Here is an 18,865-nt window from a genome sequence, read left to right as displayed (position 1 = left end):
GCTCCCAGGACAAGCATACAATCTGACGTGGGATCCAAGTTGGATGTGAGCCCCGTGCTCATTTTTGGCAGCCAGGTGAATCTCACCACTATCTTGTGGAAGAAAAAAGCCATTTGATACCATCCCATGAGCTGGGAAAAAGCCATTCTGAGCCAAAGCGTGGCATTTACGGTGGAGTTCCAAGTATTTCGTGGTTTGTGACTGCAGTAAAACCTTTTTCTAATTTATTTTTTATGGGGGGAAAAGGGGGAAGGAAGAAGGAGAGGAAATAAATGAGCAGTGTGCATTTATTTACATTTTTCTTCCCAGGACCAACACATTCAATTTATGAAGGAGCAGTGGAAATCAGGTCCTGATTTATAGACTGCAGCACTTTATTACCACCACTATTTCTCCTCCTTGTCCTGAGATACTCCAACCTACCAACTTTCAGTCAAGTCCCTGCATTAAGGGGCTTTCTTGAAAATTACAAAGCTCCAGAAAGGCCCAGAGAGAGCAAACCCTGCTGAGCAGTTCAGGGTTAGAGTGCCAGGAGAAGGGGGAGCATTCAGCTAAGAGAGGTGGAGATGAGACAGGAAAGTGAAGAATCATAACCTAGGAGAGAAAATTATCTGCACAGGAGGAAAACTTGGAAGTGACAGCATTTCAGTGAGGAAACAAACAGCTCTGAAGAGTACTGAAAAGTAAGGAGTAATGAAAAGTATTACTAATAAGGAACCTAATCCGTAAAGCAGAAGAATGGAAAACTGCAGAAGTTGTATCTGAAAATGCTGATTTACTGAAGGCAAATGTGTACTTCAGCTTTACAGAAGGCTGGTTTAAGGACCAAAAGTAAAATACAATTGAAAAAGCAATTTTCTATTACAGTCTATTACAAAACAGACATCAAAATGAGGAATCTCAAGGTATAAATAACAGGGATAACATTCTACTGTGGAAACCTCAACTTTTGAGCCTCCTTACATTTGAAAATTCACCTAAGATGCCCATAATCTCATTGTGTCTTGCTTTTTATTTTGATTTTTCCTTCCCACTGAACAATAGGAAAATTTATTACCAGTGGGAGTGACCAGAAAATGAGAAGAGAAATATCTGTAACTAGGAAAAATGTTTCGAAAATTACTTATTTTTAAAGACAGAGCATTCTCTTGTTTTATAGTAGTAAAAGCTGGACAACTGAAGGATGGTTATTCAGCCTAACACAGTCCCTCAAGTGTGGAAGCTGTTCTGGGAATGTGATCCATGCTGGAAGGGAAGCAGCAGGTCCTGTGCCTGCTTTGTGCCACCAGCAGCACAAAAGGGCAGGTACCATGCTGCTGCCAAGCTGAAACTTGGATTTTATGGCTCAAATACACTGGCCTGGTGCTCAGAAGAACAATTCCTCCTGCCTGTATACAACACCATAAAGGACTAACTGTGAGGCCATAAAGAGGTAAAACAACAAAATAAAACCAGGCAACTTCTGGCTTTTCTTTTCCAGAGAGGGATGTAATACTAAAAGATGCTTTTAAGCCAGCTATGATCTTAATTCTAATGAGGTTTTCCTTACCTGCTGGTAAAGGGTCAGTGAAGCTTTTTGGGTGGCAGCAGAAAACCTGTGGAAACCAGGGTGACCCCTCCTGACCATCAAGGCACCCACACCAGTCCTGCTGCCTGTCTGGGGAGCTCCCATCTAGCACAGTCCAGAATCCTCATTTTTTTTAGACTCATAGAATCCTTTTGGTTGGAAAAGACCTTTAAGGGCATCAAGTCCAACCCTTAACCCAGCAGTGCCAAGGCCACCACTGCCCCATGGCCCTCAACATCTCCACAGCTTTGAGATCCCCCCAGGGATGGGGACTCCACCACTGCCCTGGGCAGCCTGGGCTGGAGCCTGAAAACCCTTTTGGTGAGGAAATTGTTCCCAATATCCAATCTAAACCTCCCCTGGTGCAACTTGAGGCCATTTCCTCTTGTTCTATTGCTTGTTATTTGGGAGAAGAGACCAAACCCCCTCATTCCAACCTCCTCTCAGGGTGTTGCAGAGATCCAGAAGGTCTCCCCTCAGCCTCCTTTGCTCCAGGCTCAACACTCCCAGGTCTCTCAGATGCTCCTTGTAAGATTACCATAACTTATTCAGTATTTAGTATTTATTTAGAAAATTAGCATCACTTAGTAACAACTTTTAAATACTGCATTAAGATAACCTAAAAGATTTGACCTTTTAAGCAAAGTTTCTATCAAAATACTAATGTAATTCTGCTAAAAAACTCATCTGGAAAGCATGAGCTAGTTGGATAGTATTCCAGAGTTTTACCAGCAAATGACATTTCTTTTTGCATTACATTTATTCAACAAGGATTGCTTTAAAAACACAAGCTTATGGTTCTGAAATACTCTGACAAAGAGATCTTTACTTCTGGATTGATGCATTTTGTGCCTGGAATATCCAAACACTGCTCCATCCCCCCATCTCCCTGTCTACCAACTCACACCCCTGTGTCCCCGTGGGCAGGTACCACCAGCACTCTCCTCCTCTTCCCACAGTGCAAAACCAAATGCAAATTCATCTTGTAACAAAAGCTGCAGCCACAAGGAAACATTCTGACAATATGAGCCCCAGACATCCATTCTCTGAGGGAATTATTTTGTGTACATGAGATAAAACAAGGGTAGCAGCAGGACTGTGTTAGCTTTTGCAATTGCAAGAACAAGTCAGTCCCCCAGATCACATCCATCACTCTTTTATTTTCTCTGTGGCATCATCTCCACATATATTCACCCTTAACACAGCAGCTAAAACGTACCAGTGATTTTTAGGGTATTTTTTTTTAAGTTGTTTGTTTTTCAGCAGTATTATCTTTAAGTGCTGGCTGCTGGACTGTTTACATAATGCCCCGCAAATAACTTAGAACAAGTTGAAAGCTCCCTGAATGTCACTGGAATGATGTTTACTCTTCAACTCCTAAGCACAGAGAGAAAAAACAATGTTTACCTTGCCCTTGTCAAAGTAATTGATAATTTCTTGATATAACTGATCTTTTAGCTGTCCTTGAGTAGCAGCCTGGTATCCATCCCGCTGGGTAAGATGTGCTGCACATGCTTCTTCTGACCACTGAATGAGACAAGAAAGAGAGGGGAAAAGTGAAAAGCAAACCCAAACTTCTCTAAGATGACAGTAAAATTAATGACAGCGCATTAATGAAGTTATTTTTTACACTTGTGTACACTTTGATTCCTTGGCCACGAGGACCACTTAATTGCCTGCTGTAATTGGGGGCTAATGACACGTGGCAGCTGGAAGGAAGCTCCTTGAGGTGCTGTCCTCTCCTCAAAGAGTTGGCTGAGTCTGACCTTGGCCTGCTGGATGCCTGATGAGCATTTGTTGAGAGAAGCCCTGAAGCCAAGATAAATCAAGACAGACAGAGAGAACTGGAGACACAGAAGTTACATGGCTCAAATGCCCAGAGAGGATTTGGAGGTGTGGGAAACCTCAGCTACCTTCCCACAGCCTGCCTGCAATGAGCACCTCCTGCTCCTCCAGCAGATGCTGATTCCCTCAAATGGAATTTCCTCCCAGAGAGGAGAGGATGAAGCCATTCCCTACAGCTTTCTCCTTCCACCTGCATGTTCTGGTGTCCAGGCAGGGACTGATGGAACTCAAACCTCTGGACTCCAGGGCTCACACCACCTCTTCTCTGCTTCCCTTCTCTCTTCCCATTAATACTCCCTGGGGATGAGACAATCCTGGAGTCTGTTCCCTAGACAGGATGCTAATACTACACACCTTGCCCTTCCAGAGCTGTCTGATTTTATGAGGCTAGCAGGAAATTAATACCTTAGAGACTTTCAAACCTCTATCAAATCAAATTACAAACTTCCATTAAATCAAATGAAACTCCTCAGAGATCTGAAAAGAGACAGGGACTGGTGCTGCAAAAGGACTTGTTGCCTTAAGAAGCCAAGGTTAAAAATTAAATTGATTAAAGAATTGTTCACTTTCTCCTCTGCAAATCAAAGTTAGTAAAAAAGGAGGACTGTCTACTGAAATTAAGAGATACAACATTAGAAAAAGAAGAAATTCTACCAAAGATCAGCAACTCACAGTTTATTCACAGAATTGCTGATACACCATCCAGCTTTACTTCCCATATGTTACTAAATGTCACCCAATAACTCCTTAATTTGGCCAGAATGTTTGTGTTTGGCTAAAGCAGACAAAGCAGACAACTCTGACAACTCTGCACCACCAAGCTGGGCTTCTGAGCAATACAAATGTCACAGAGTCTGCAATGCAATGCCATTTTTTTTAAGGATACTACAAACCACCATCTTTTGTTAGCTTTCAACATCTTAGTTGTGACCAAATGGCTTAAAAATAATAGTACAAAGTCTCTTTCCTTAAGTGTGCTCCATCAGCTTGCAGCAATCCGGAGAACACGCTGGTGATTCTCCCTCCACAGCCTGCTCACAAATTTAAAAGGTGAAACTCTGGAAATTTCTCAGTCTTGACCTACATGTGATCCCATTAAAATCACCCTGATGAAAGATATGCCAGTGCCAAGTGTCACTGGAGAGCAAGACGTGAAAGAAAAACTCAATTGTCTCAAGTTACCTTCCACAATATTGCTGCTTCTCACTGAAATCCTCCACCTGCTGTTACTGATAGTAACAGGACACTGCACTAGACAGACTGAGACACTATTAGAAGGAAGTGATTTCAATACTGATCACAATTATATTTATAAACAAACAGCCACTTAGTGGCAAAAACCTGTGGCAAATGCTACCCTCACATTTACCATCTCCTATCCACCTGCATTATAAATAAAGAAAACTGAGTCTTTCTTTCCAGTGTCCTAAAGGAGGGTATCAAGATACTCATCTGGTCCCTGAAGACATTTTGTAAGAAAAACCAAAATCTGAAGGTCACATAATTCATATTGACTACCAAGTTCAAGCTACAATAGGTAGAAGTCAGAATGACATTTGCCAGCATGGTTCATTCCAGCACCTGTGGAAAGGGATGAATTCTTTCTCTTGTCTAAAAGGTTCACTCATGCACGGCCTGATGAGCAAGTTTCACACTATTTGCCAGTCCTGTTCTACATCCCTTGGGGGAAGCAGAGAGATCTTTATAGCCAGAGACTCGGTGAGTTCCTCACTCCAACTTCTACCCCCAGGGAACTGACTGCAGGAGTGGTGTCAGAGCCATCCCCTCTCTCCTCACCTCCCTGACACCTCTCCCTGCACAGGAAATTTCACTACCAAACAAGTGACTGCACCCAGCAGGCTGTGGCCAACAACTGCCCCTATTTCTACTAATGAATAAAGCTACTGCTACAGGGCTTTTGGAGCCATATGGATCTTACTGATGTTTACTTGTGTTATGACCTTTTATTTACTTTAAAATACAGTAAATACATTTCAAAGTGTCTTTATTTAAATTGCACATGTATGCCCTGCATCTAATTTAGTCTTGGTTTTGAGGTAGGAATAATTCTCAGGGCATCCATTAGAACTGTTTCATTTAACACCTTCAACTTTTCAACACTCACACTTGGCTTGGGATTGCTAAGATTACATCAGAGAATGATAGGAACAATTCACTGCTTAGAATGAGATAAATTTCCTTTCCAAGCAGGGTACCAACAGCAGAATTTCTGCAATAATACAAAAGGTTGAAATAATGCCTAAGGTTGCAGTGATACCAAAGGCAGCAGCACACTCACCTCTAGTATGGAAAAAAATAAAGGGGAAAATGCAGTTCTCAATTATTCTGTCCCTGACTCTCTGTCCCACAGCACCTTGGGTGCTGCCACCCCTGAAGGGAGCAGAAAGAGCTCCAGGTCACCCTGGAGAACAATTTCACTGTGGGTGATGAGATGGAAGGAAGAAGAACGGGAGAAAAAGAAATGCTTCAGGAAACACTAATTCCTATAAAATTTACATTTTGACTTTTTCTGTTGACTGTTTAAAATTAAAACATTAAAAGCCTTCCTACTAATTTAGTGAGGAGCAGGCTACGTGAAACCTGTGATATCCTCACACAAGTGTGCACCATCCTTCCACGTGATAATACAGCTGGCACGTCCTGCCACATCTGTGATACAATCATGGAAAGGAGCTCCCTGGTAGAGACAACCCCAGAATGTTTTCCCTGAGATTAATGCTTAAGAAATAGATTTTAATTGCATTCCTGACTCGATGCTTTATTTGCATGCACCTTGTATAGAGAAAACATTTTATTTCTATAAACTGCAGCTTGCTCCAAAATATTCCTCGAAGAATGTATGGTTATGTCTCTTTAAATCTCCTCTAAACTGTGCAACTCTGCATTCAGATGACACGTACCTGTGAAAGGCATGGGCTTGGAGAGAAGACCATGTGAATTTCTCTCTAATATCTCAAAATCAAAACTGAACCTCCAGATAGCCAAGGGCACTCGAGGACAGTCTCCAGCCCTCCCTTGTTCTGCCTGTGAAAAACAACTCTGTGGAGAGCTGATTTATTAAAATATGTGTTTAGATGCTCCCACACGTTACATAACTTTGGTATTCAAAAGAAATTTCAACTACAGCTCTGGAGTTTGTAACTGGGATGAGTAAAGCAGGCTCTGACACACGCCAAGGGCAGAGGGCTCCTTTCCTGCAGGAATGAATTACATGGGCAAAAGGGAAAACTGACAATTAATCAGCTGAAGGTGGAAATGTTCTGACAAACACCAGAACTGTTGGTTACTGCTCAGGTGATTTCCCAGCCTTGCAAAGTAATTTGGTGTTTACCTTCAAGAGCTTTGCGTGCAGGAGTAAGGTGTAGGCAGCTTCTGTGTAGTTATCACATTCCTTGTGCAGGTCACACAGTTTGTACAAATACCTGCAAGTCAGAAATACAATGGGTACTAAAAAAAGTTGGTTCTTAAACGTTACTAAATAATTTATCTTGAAGACTACAAAGGCTCAACTCTCTCTCCAGACACCTAAATACACTTGGGATTATTTAAAGCTCGTATATCTGTGTGAAGACAACTTTAGGACCATTTTTATTTCCCTTGTGCTTTTTCCCAGTATATATTGAATTTGTGTAATGAAACCAATACAGATTTTGTGCAAGAGACACTGCTCAATTGTTCAGCTACAGATACAGATACAGAAGTATTCTCTCTTCAGTAGCATCTCACCTCTGGAAGGGGTTTCTCATCCTTTGTTTGTTGGGTTTTTTAAAGACAAAATTTAAAAAAAACTAACCCAACACCCTATTAAAATTGTATTTTGAAAAATACAGTGAAAATACAAAATCTATTCATCATGATACATTATAAGGTTGCTAAAAGAAGTAGCAGAGAACTTGGGTAGAGAGTTTGTGATGCTGCATAGGGCAGTCCTTCAACTTCCAACTTTACCTGTTTGGTCACAGGTATCAATCCTGCCTCTGGAGAGATTTTCTTTTTGCAAACTAATAAACCAGTAATTAAAACCATTTAAAAACCAGGAAGCGAGTCCACAAGTGAAATATTTCCCCTAACAGTAGTAAGCATCTGAGAATGAATTAATGAATAACATTTAGATACCAAAAATAGCAATAAAAACACAAGCTTCATCATTTTAGCCCAACGGTCTAGCTGAAAATAAGCCCAAGCACAAAGACAGAACTTGGAACCCTGAGGTTTACAAAAAGCACAACAGCATAAATACCATTTTCACTTTGTGTGAAAGTAGATTTTAAAAGGGTCCTAAAAGCCTTAAATTTAAAACAAGTGTCAGTCATGATATTACTTAACAGTCCTTTCCACCCCAACTCACACATTTTGTAACTCACCAGGAGACAAAACCCTTTCTTTGCCTGGCTTTCTTTTGACTTTATTTATTTTCATGTGACAACACTCCTGAGGACTGCAGTGCTCACCAGAACCTAACTGAAGGAGGTGGGGAAGGGGGGACAAAATCTCATTACTCTAATTTCTAATGTTTGCTGTTCTCAGTGATGATGAGTTTGAGGTTCAGCAGAGGTGTCTTTTGTCATTGCTGTTTTTTCTCCAGCCCCCAAGTGACTGCTTAACACAAACTTCATTTTCTCCAATTGCACCACAGCAAGTCAGGCAGAGTTTGTGACTGGATGTGTTTACAAACCTTATGTACATTTCTTCTCTTTCAATCTCCTTGTAGAAATTCTGAAAAACAAGACAATTTCATTACAAAGTCTTTGGTTTCACAGTTTGGAATGTCTGCCCACAACAGGCTCTAAATGAAAAATCCCTACTTGTGTAACATCAGCCTCCTGACTGCAAAATGAAATTTGCCTCCAGTGATAGCACACAAGTAATTTAACTTATAAAGTCTAATGCTGTGATGTTTCCTGACGTGGAGTATTAGGGCTTCTGTGTCATCACAAAGGTTAAGAATTTGCAAGAAGAGTTCTGCTAGAAATTTGCTTCTGGCATTTGCAAGTCACACATCACTGCCCAATTCCTGCTGAAATTTTGTAATACACAAACCCCATAATTTTTAAGCAACAGTTGTTCTGTGGATTTAAAACCCCAAACCTTAGCTGAGCAATACATCATCTATCCTTGAAATTTAATAGTTGCCTTGGCAATAAAGAACAAAAAATAAGTTAAATCAGTGTTATTTATCCCATTTCCTATGCCCCACACCATCATCACTCTCTTCAGGAATGTGTGAATGCCTCTGGTCTTGAGATAAACTGGTTAACACTACAAACCCTGTAAATGAAAGATATGATTTATTGGGCAAGATATTAAAGGCATTTCAGAATCTAATTTAAAGTTTGTCTTCCAAAGTTAAAATACACCTAAGAAAATAAAATACCTTTACCCTTCACTGAATTACAGTGGATTTCAATGCTAAATTAAATGAGTCTGAGTAGCCACTAATAGATGCCCAAGCTCAATATGAAGTGGTTCCCTTCAAAGAGAACTGAAATACAAGATCATACTCTAGATCCTGGAGTTAGAAACGATGGGATTATTCAGTGAATTTGACATTTTAGTTGATATAATTGCTCACTGTTTGTGAATTCAGCTAAAAGACAGACTGAACCACATGTAAAAATTCTGCTGTTTTTTCTTACTTGTGCTTTGTTTCCTTTTTTAAAGTTAGACAGACTTCTGAATTAGGTGGATCAATAACTTAAAACCATTTTCCCTTATTGCTGCCAGCTGCTCAGCTCAAGAAGCAAAACCAAAGTGATGCTGAGCCCCTGTGCCAGGTTTCCCAGAGAAGCTGTGGCTGCCCCATCCCTGGTAGTGTCTCAGCCCAGGTTGGATGGGGCTTGGAGCACCCTGGGCTGTGGGAGGTGTCCCTGACCATGGCAGGGGATTGGAATTAAATGATCCTGAAGGTCCCTTCCAACCCAAACTGTTCCATTTTATGATTTTTGATTTTATGATTCCATGAAATCAACCAGACCAAGATGAGGCTTAAGCAGCAGCTTGACACTCAATGACACACATCACATTGACCACAGTCCCTTCTCCCCCCAAAACTCCCTGCTCCTGCCCCATCTGTGCATGCTGGTCCTTAGGTTTGCTGGCCCAGGCACAAAGCTCTGCAGGGCTGAGGAACAGATGGGGATGAAAAAGAACTGGAGGGGAAGAGGGTGAGCTCCCAGCAAGGTAAGATGCCTCTCCATACAGCTCTACCACAGCAACAAGCTTGTTTTCACCAGGATTGTTGAGCATAGGCACAAACAGCTGAGAGAACACACTGCTTCTATTTTTTATTTTCCACATCAGCACTGACTTCAATGCATACCAAAAGCTCAGCCTTAAACCACAGTCATAGAATCATAGAATCATAGAATGGGCTGGGTTGGAAGGGACCTCAGAGCTCATCAAGTCCAACCCTTGCTCCACTCCCCCCGTGGTTCCCAGCCCATGGCACTGAGTGCCACATCCAGGCTCTTTTGAAATATCTCCAGGGATGGAGAATCCACCCCTTCCCTGGGCAGCCCATTCCAATGGCTGAGCACCCTCTCCAGAAAGAAATTCTTTCTCATGTCCAACCTAAACCTCCCCTGGCACAACTTGAGACCTCTTGTGCCCTCTTGTCTTGCTGAGAGTTGCCTGGGAAAAGAGCCCAACCCCCCCTGGCTCCAACCTCCTTTCAGGGAGTTGGAGAGAGTGATGAGGTCTCCCCTGAGCCTCCTCTTCTCCAGCCTCAACACCCCCAGCTCCCTCAGCCCTTCCTCACAGGACTTGTGCTGGATCCCTTCACAGCCTCCTTGCTCTTCTCTGGACCTGCTCCAGCACCTCAATCTCCTTCCTGAGCTGAGGGGCCCAGAACTGGACACAGGACTCAAGCTGTGGCCTCCCCAGGGCTGAGCACAGGGGCAGAATCCCTTCCCTGGACCTGCTGGCCACGCTGTTCCTGAGCCAGCCCAGGATGCCATTGGCCTTCTTGGCCACCTGGGCACACTGCTGGCTCCTCTTCAGCTTCCTGGCAATTCAGACTCCCAGCTCCCTTTCTGCCACTCTGTGCCCAGCCTGGAGCTCCCCATGGGGTTCTTGTGGCCAAAGTGCAGGACCCGGCACTTGGAATCTTCAACCTCATCCCCTTGGGATCAGCCCAACTCTCCGGTCTGTCCAGGTCCCTCTGCAGAGCCCTCCTGCCTTCCAGCTGATCCACACTCCCCCCAGCTTAGTGTCATCTGCAGATTTGCTGATGATGGACTCAATCCCCTCATCTAAATCATCAATAAAGATATTAAACAGCACTGGGCCCAACACTGATCCCTGGGGGACACCACGGCCGCCATTTTGATGCAGCCCCGTTCAGCACCACTCTCTGGGCCCGGCCCTCCAGCCAGTTCCTAACCCAGCACAGATGCCCCTGTCCAAGCTGTGGCCTGACAGCTTTTTCAGGAGAATGCTGTGGGAGACAGTGTCAAAGGCCTTGCTGAAGTCAATGCAGACAAACTTAATCCTGGGAAAGCCTCCGCATCATTGCAGTCCCAATTAAGAACTCTTAGAGACCTCATCTGGGAATTGTGCTGAGTATCAGCCCTAGGTTGGATTTTGGCAAAGCTCTAAGATTTCACTTCAGGTGCCTGGAGAGAAATGAAAAGTCTGTATTGGCCTTGGAGGGCAAACAAGACTTCAAAGCAAGATCAAGTTTGAAATCATCCCTACTGGAAAGGAAGGGAAGTTCTGCCCTGCCATGCTTCCCTCTGCTTCCCGGGGGGCTGTGTGGGGATCTCCCATGGGGATTTGCCTCGACAGCAGCAAATCACTCACAAAATTTATCATCTGCAAATATTTGAAAAATTCTGATGACAAAAATCAGCATCAGGAGATGCACACAAGGGAGAACCAAACTGAGCCCCGAGTGTGGCATGGAACGGAGGAGACTTAGGGCAAGATGAGGAAGGGAAGGAGAATAAATTCACCTGCTTGAGGAATTTTCCCTCGTTTGATAAGTTGTTTGATAAGTTGTTGTCATCTTTTAGACCCATATGTGATTTTTGATTTCCTATCTGGGCTGGTACAAACTGTCAGGGCTTTGCTAACTCTAATTCTCCTCGGGAGGTCACTCTGACTTTTCTGCAGGCACCCAGCAGCACTTGTTTTATCTACAACTGGTGACAACTCTCCAAGCTCCTCCTCTTCATCCATTTCCTAAATGTTCTGATGCTTTTTGATGAGAACAGGGAAGAAAAACAAAGTAAAAATAAACCCCCAGCTTCTGACATGATGTTCTCATCCCAATGTGCACGTTTCATTGTGCATTACTCACAAGTGCTAAAGCTACACATTATTTACTCAGATCTCTCCAAAACTGCCTGAACAAAATCTATCAGCTGTATCCCATAATCACTATAAACACTGTCTGTGCCCCACATATTTAAATGAAATAAAAGCTTTGATAACAATAAGGGGATGACAGGTCTGAGTCCTTACTGGCTAACAGCTTAATATTGAGTCCTACTGGCAAAATCAAACCTAGCTGGTAATATGTTTAGGGGTCTCTAAAATGTATTTTGACATAATTTTTCCGTATGTGCAGATTTTGTGCTATTAAAATGTCATCCTCTAAAGCTTCCTCTGAAGAGTGTGATATGTGTACTATGGAGACAACTCCTACAACTTCCAACACCAGTCTAAATGGAAAAAAAAGGTCTGTAGTATAGAGTAGCTACTCCAGAATTTTTAGAAAAAAATTTCACATCACTGAGGAAAAAGACTTGTGCTTTTTCTGCTGTGAACAAAATAGTAACACTTGATTTTTTCAAAAATTTTAAATATGGAAGCTGGGCAGTAAGCAGAATATAAATGGGACTGCAAATGCATGAGAAATTCAGTAAACTGTGTATTACTCCAACATCCAGTGTGAATAAAATTTTCCTGTCTAAAGCTGTTTAAATATCAGAAGTGTAAAAGCTGATGAACAGGCCCTGAAATGTTTCCTTCTCAAATCTTTCCTTAGAAACAGTTTAAAAAGTAATAATCTGGGTTTTCATTAGATTTGCCTTCATTAAAGAAGGGGGAAAAAAAAGCACTAAAAGAGAATGAGCACTCCAATGAGAATCCCAACTATTTTAACCAAAACAAAGGTGTATGTGTTTAAAATGTGTTTAAAAGGTTGTATAGGTATAAAAAGTGTCAAATGAGGACTGCAGGGATGCTTCCAGGCAGAGACCCCTGACTTACCAGGACGTTGACAGTGCAGCTCATCCGGTTCTCCTTGTTCTCATCGTGCATGATGGTCCTGTAGTCCAACAACCTCTCCATCAAACGTACAACAAGTTTCACAAAAGTTTCTCCACTCTTAGCCAGGTATTTGTGTTTCCTGCAGTGCTCCAAGAGACTGAAAACCCAATTACGTCTGCCTTGTTAATCACGTACAGCAAAAAAAAAAAAAAACCAACCCCAACCCTTGACTCAGGTGCAATTTTAAACATTGAGCATCATTAACAGATTTTAATTATTTCTGGGCTACAATGTTCACTGTAGTGTAATTGCTCTCTCTCCTGGCTTTACTGGGACATAAATCTCACCGCTGATCAACACTTACATTTTGTCAAATAACACTTTGTACTGCTCATCTCCTCTGCCTCCTTCCACTTCATGATCCAGTTTCGTGATGATCTCATTTTCAAACTATAATTAAACAAAGCAAGCGTAAATAATCAGATGGCAAATATTGTACTTTTGTCACCGTAGCCTCAATGCTTCACAGATGGGGTGGGTATTTCAATGCAGTGTTTAGCCACTAGTTTAAAGCCTGATTGACTCCAGGAGTTTGCAGTCTCTGGTATTAAGACTATCCCTGATTATCTGCTGCCCTACAAGGACTTTTACTGCTGAAGAAATCATTGATCAGGTTGTTAAATGAAGCGTAAATATTTTCGTTTTGAAAAACTAAGTAAGGGGATTAATGACAAGAATGAAGGCAGGGAAAAAGACCCAAAATCAGGGACAGAATGTCTGCTGCACTAATGGCAATAGCAACAGAAGTAAAACACATGAGCTGCATATGAGAGAGGAGATCCCACACCTAACCTGGATAACTCAGCTGGATGCATGCCCCAGCACCCCTGACACCCATTTTTAGCAGATCCTGACTCCCAGTGGGCCCAACTCAATTAAGAAACCTGCTAATAAGTCACTGCAAAGAGGATGGAAGTTGTTTTAAACAGGTGAAGAGTAATATTTTTATTGAGGCAATAATCACAGAATCACCAAGGGTTGGAAAAGACCTTCAAGATCATCCAAGTCCAACCATCAGCCCTACACCACTATAACCACTAAATCATCTCCCAAAGTGCCACGTCTGCCCATTTTTCTTAACGCCCCCAGGGATGACAACTCCACCTCTTCCCTGGGCAGTTCCAGTGCTTCACCATCCTTTCACTGAAGAAGTTTTCCCTAATATCCAACCCAAACCTCCCCTGGCACAACTGGAACCTGTTTTATCTTGTCCTCTTCCTGGTAACGAGGGAGAAGGGGACAACACCCACCTCACCACAACCTCCTTTAAGGGAGCTACAGAGAGCAAGAAGGTCTCCTCTCAGCCTCCTCTTCTCCAGGCTGAACAGAACAAACTTTAAATGCAAACTGGATAATCCACTGGATTTCTGATTATCATGGAGGGTTTTACATGTTGCTGCTTCATGCCCAGGTGAGGAAGGGATGTGACCTGTTAGGGGAGGCTCTCTCTAGCCCTGCTGCTATGGCACAAATCAGACTATTCATCTAATTCTTCATTAAATAAGGACAAGAATCCACACCATTAGTGACACAAGGTAATCTAAGAGCCCTCAGCAGCTGCTGGGGGAGGAGGGAGCCTGTGGCAGGGGGCCCATCAGCCAGAGCAGGAGCTTAGTGACAGAAGTTACCTTCAGGTTGTTTTTTTTTTTATTCTTGCTGTCACATCCTTAAGCAGTCTCCAACCACTCCGAGGTAGCACAGGGCCACCTGAGCAAGAACAAAGTGTCCTAACATTTTGTAAATGTCGAGATGTTCTTTGCACCTGCAGTTAATATTAATGACACATCACATAGGAACAAAAAAAGAATGGACTGTCTGCAGCTCCAGGATGCACTTCCACAACCTGGAGCTCTGCAGCAGCCTGAGGACCCATTCCTGCATCTCCTTTCAAGATCACTCTTTCCAGCTGATTTATCTCGTGATGAAACTCTGATGCTGAGAGTGTGCTTTTCACCACCTTAATTTACACCAGTTTGAGGAGGTGTAGTAGCTATGGCCACCATCAATCTCTTCCTGCCACTGTATATTGCATTTTGAAGTCCTGCCCACCCAGTCCCACCACAGCCAACATCATCATGTCTCTACCAGTCACCAAACAGACACGCCCAGAGTTCTGCCCTTTTCTTTTGAAATAAATGCTGCATATTTGTGGCAAGGTAAGCCTGGGCAGGAGAAGAGAGAGGACTGCAGCAAGCAAGAGTCAGGAGAAGCAACGAGGTCACCTTCATGGCTTGAGACACCTGCCAGCTCTCCTGGAAAGTCATTTTCTGCTGAAGCTCCCAGCAGTTGTGAACATTTGCACACTGGCCAAATTGAACCTGTGTATGAAATGTGACCACGGACTGTAGAGTAAAGTTCTTGCTTTGCTCAAAAAAAAAAAAATAAAAAAAAAAAAAAATCCTTTTTAGGGAGAAATTACACATTGGTGTGGAGGATTTGCTTGATAAATTGTGACAATGCCAAAATACTCCTCTTCGTTAAGACAGCTCAGTCACTGAATCTCTTAAGAGGCTCAACAGCAGGAATAGAAAAATCCACAGCCAGATGCAGCAGGACACTGGTTTTGTCTCCCTTCCCAAGTCTCCAGGATGCTCTCACCATTAACTTCCTACTTTCATACGCAACCCAGGACTTTCTGTCCTCTGCAGTTGAGTTGGGAAATTTATTTTTACACTTTACCTGGCAGCCCCCCCAGATCTGTCTGACAAACACAGACAACAAAAGCCCTGCTCAGGAGCAGTGAGTAGAAGCTATCATGATGAATGAAACCTGGACTGCAGATTGTATCATGCACAGAGAGATAAAATCCACCAAGAACCCTGCCAACAGATATTCCATCTTAAACCAGTTTTTTATTATTTTTCATCGCCGTTTTAACCTAAACCTCAGATAAGCAAGCTTCAAAAGTGCTCTTCTGTACCCCAAATGATCCACAAAAGGACAGAAACACTGCTCAAAGAGAACCTGAAGGTCATTTTGCCAAAGCTCCCAGGTGATGCAGGATTCCTGCCAACTGTGACTTGCTCAGCCAAGTACTGAGCATCTCCACAGCCGGATGATTGCCCAGCCTCTCAGTAACCTGTTCAAGTCTCTCACTCCTTTCCTTCTGAAGAAATGAATGGAAAGTGAAGTGAAATAAGGTTTTTAATACAACGAATCCATTATTCAAAAAATGACAGGAAAATGAGAAAAGGAAGGATAATGCAATCCACCCCCTCTAAGCAGCAACCACAAGCAGAAACACATTCCCATAATACAAGGACATGTCAAGTAAAATGCTGAGGCTACACAATGATGAAACAGAGAAGTCCCAAAAATTCATGTTCCCTAATGAGACCAGAAAGAAATTGACTTTCTATACCAATGTAAAAAATGGCCCTTGCTGCCAGTGTGAGCCCTTCAGGTGATGTATTTTTTCAGTTGGAGATTACTCACATGAGGAAGAGCAATGACATTTGTCATACAGAATCTTCAGCACCTTCCTGATATCAGTTTTACTTTCATTTCTTTAAATCTAGGCTTTGTTGGGCTATCTCCCTGAAGGCCCTCTTGGGCTGAACGGGGCCATTTCTGGGGTTTTAAGGACTCTTAACAGAATCTTTGCTCTTTAGTTATTCTTGGTACCTCTCAAGGAATAGCTATGATACAAATCAGGCAAGCCAGAAACTGAAAGTTATTTAGCATAGTTAAAATTCCTCCTGCAGTCTTTCCACAGAAGAAGGTTTCATCAACACAAGATGAGGTTTATAGGGCTATTGTCTTCCATGACAGCAGTAAGAGCATCACCCTGGAGCTGCACAACCTGATGGCTCTGGGACACTGAACCTGGCATCTGTTGATAAAGTCTTTTTTTTTTTTTTTTTTTTTTCTTCTTCTTTTTATTTTTTTAATGCATGAAATACTGCAAAGCAGCAGCCCTGCAAGTATTGTGATGGAAGTTACTCTCTGGTGAAGGCAGAGGCTCTTTCTGGAGGTGCAGGTGGTATATCTGGCACCATCAGTTATTTGGGATTCATATCCTTCTGCTGACAGTAAAAGCTGGAGGGGTGATGCTAGGAAGATTACAGGAAATTATTAGCAACTTTTCTTTGCAGTTGATCAAGATCTCAGCTTCTCTTTAAGATGTGTGTTTGAACTTGAGCAAAGAGTATATCCACAACTTCAGCTGTCTGCTCCAATCTCCCATCTGGAGAAAATAAATCAATGTAAGCTATCCAGTGTCAGCTCAACTAATCACTTTTGGGTTTAAGTCTACCTCAAATGTGGTCAGGCTCTATGTGTAGCACTGCCTGACAATTTAATCTAGCTGGAGATGAGGAGGACTTTCAATCCACCAAGCTGCTATAAATGTGTTTTGATTTGGGGTAATAATGAATTTGCCATATAAAATTAAAGTGACAGATAGCACTGCTAGAAATTAGTCCTAAAGCAGAAACTGCACACAAGGACTGTAAAACTTTGTTCAAAGGCTGTGATAAAAGTTGGTGGCAACTCCCAGCAGCTTCATCTGTTTCCTTTCCCATTTTCCCAGAGCATTTTAGTTGGAAAATAGATCCAGCAACCATCCAGCAGCAGGTGATTTTGGAGGTCTCTAGACTCACTGTGTACCTCTCTCCCTTGCTCCCCAGGTTGCTATTCACCAAAAGGCCAGAAAAAGAAGAAAAATCTTAGACATTTACATTTCAGCCACAGGTAACTAAAAATGCTACTTTTTGAAATTAATCCTGGGGAGGGAATGACTTACTTGAAATTGCACATTTAGTGGGAATACAGAGGAGGACCTGCAACACCACAGAAACTTGGACAAGTCATTAACTTGTGTTCTGTCTGCAAATCTACAGCACAGGGAAAGGGAGGTTAACACAGGGCTCAGAAGTGTAAAAAGACTTCCTAAGGAATTACAGGTTCTCAAAGTCAAGAGAGATGCAGATAAACTACGTTCTGCTTATTAAGGAGAATGACATCAATTTGAAATTCATTGATAACCAAGAAGGAATTACAGTGCAAATAAAAATGCTGGTATGGCTGCCTCGATGGTACTGAGTGCTCAATGTTAGAGATTAATTAAAACTGTTTCCTCTTTATTTCTTCTGGTCTTTACTCATTTAATTCTCCTCACAACCATACTTCTAGCTAGAAGTACTTCAGCAGCCCCCATGGTTTTATTTTAGTAATCATATGCATCATGCATTCATTTAGTATGCATTTCTATATGATTTTCCATTACACATTCATTGCTTATTCATTTCAATATAATTTTTTCTATCTTTTTTGGCTATGGTTCCATCATCCTAAGTGTCATTCCAATTTGCAGAAAACAAGACAAATGTGTTGTTGCATTTTTGGGGCTTTTTCCTCAGATCATTACTTTTACACAGCTCTGTAGTCTAAGAGGGTAAGAGCACATGCTGGAGCTCGTGGTGCTTACACCACTGATGCTAACACCACCAGACACTGCTGCTTCTCCTTACTGAGGCTGTTCAGCCTGAAACTAGATAGCTGGGGCTTCTAATTTCTTCTCACTCACCACTGCAGGGTGGGGGGTACCCCTCTCAGATTTACCTAGAAGGATAAAGGACCCTTCTGTCCTTGATGAGAAATGAAATTATGTTGGGGTAGCCTTCCGACTCAGCCCCTCAGGTTATTTTGTTAATAGGCTTTTTTTGGCTCCTTATAGTTCCTTCTGCTCACTGATTTGTACCAGCTTAGAAGAAACTTTGTTATGATGCAGTGAGACAGGGAGAACCTGCCCAAATTCTCCACCTGCCTCCTCTTACTCCCTCCATGCTGCTCTGCCCCAGTTCCTTCCCAGCACCTCACTGTGAATCCTTCAGCTCAGAACAAGCAGGACTTGACTTCAGCAATGACACAGGGCCAAGAAAGGAAAGTTTAGGGAAGGCATGATGAGAAATGGAGCCAGAGCAGGTAACAGCTGGATGGATCAGGCACTGAAGGCAGAAGGTCAGGAGTTTCCATGCTCCCAACACCCCATCCCAGCTGAACAACTGTTCCGTGGTGAATTCCCTCTCCTGCTGGACCATGGGATCCATCACTCTCACCTGACCAGGCCTTGAACAATCAAACCAATTCTCTTTTATCACTCCTGTGGCTTTGACACATTCCCTTTGATCTGGGAGGTTCCCTGGTAACACAGCAAAG

General features: G+C 42.6%; 1 protein-coding gene across 2 annotated transcripts in view; it reads right to left on the bottom strand.

Annotated features, from left to right (window-relative positions):
- DOCK1 (dedicator of cytokinesis 1) overlaps positions 1-18,865 on the bottom strand; it is a 277,133-nt gene that overhangs the window by 45,457 nt on the left and 212,811 nt on the right. For both annotated transcript variants that reach the window (XM_071749684.1, XM_071749683.1), the window contains exons 34-38: positions 13,011-13,096; positions 12,647-12,803; positions 8,109-8,149; positions 6,765-6,855; positions 2,975-3,094 (exon numbers count right to left, since the gene is read on the bottom strand). In XM_071749684.1, coding sequence (XP_071605785.1) covers positions 2,975-3,094; positions 6,765-6,855; positions 8,109-8,149; positions 12,647-12,803; positions 13,011-13,096 — 495 coding nt within the window. The remainder of the gene's footprint in view (positions 1-2,974; positions 3,095-6,764; positions 6,856-8,108; positions 8,150-12,646; positions 12,804-13,010; positions 13,097-18,865) is intronic.

This window comes from Heliangelus exortis, chromosome 7, assembly GCF_036169615.1.
Source record: "Heliangelus exortis chromosome 7, bHelExo1.hap1, whole genome shotgun sequence".
NCBI lineage: Eukaryota > Metazoa > Chordata > Aves > Apodiformes > Trochilidae > Heliangelus > Heliangelus exortis.
The sequence above is the reverse complement of the archived record's forward strand: the minus strand, read 5'-3'. Positions and strand labels throughout refer to the sequence as shown.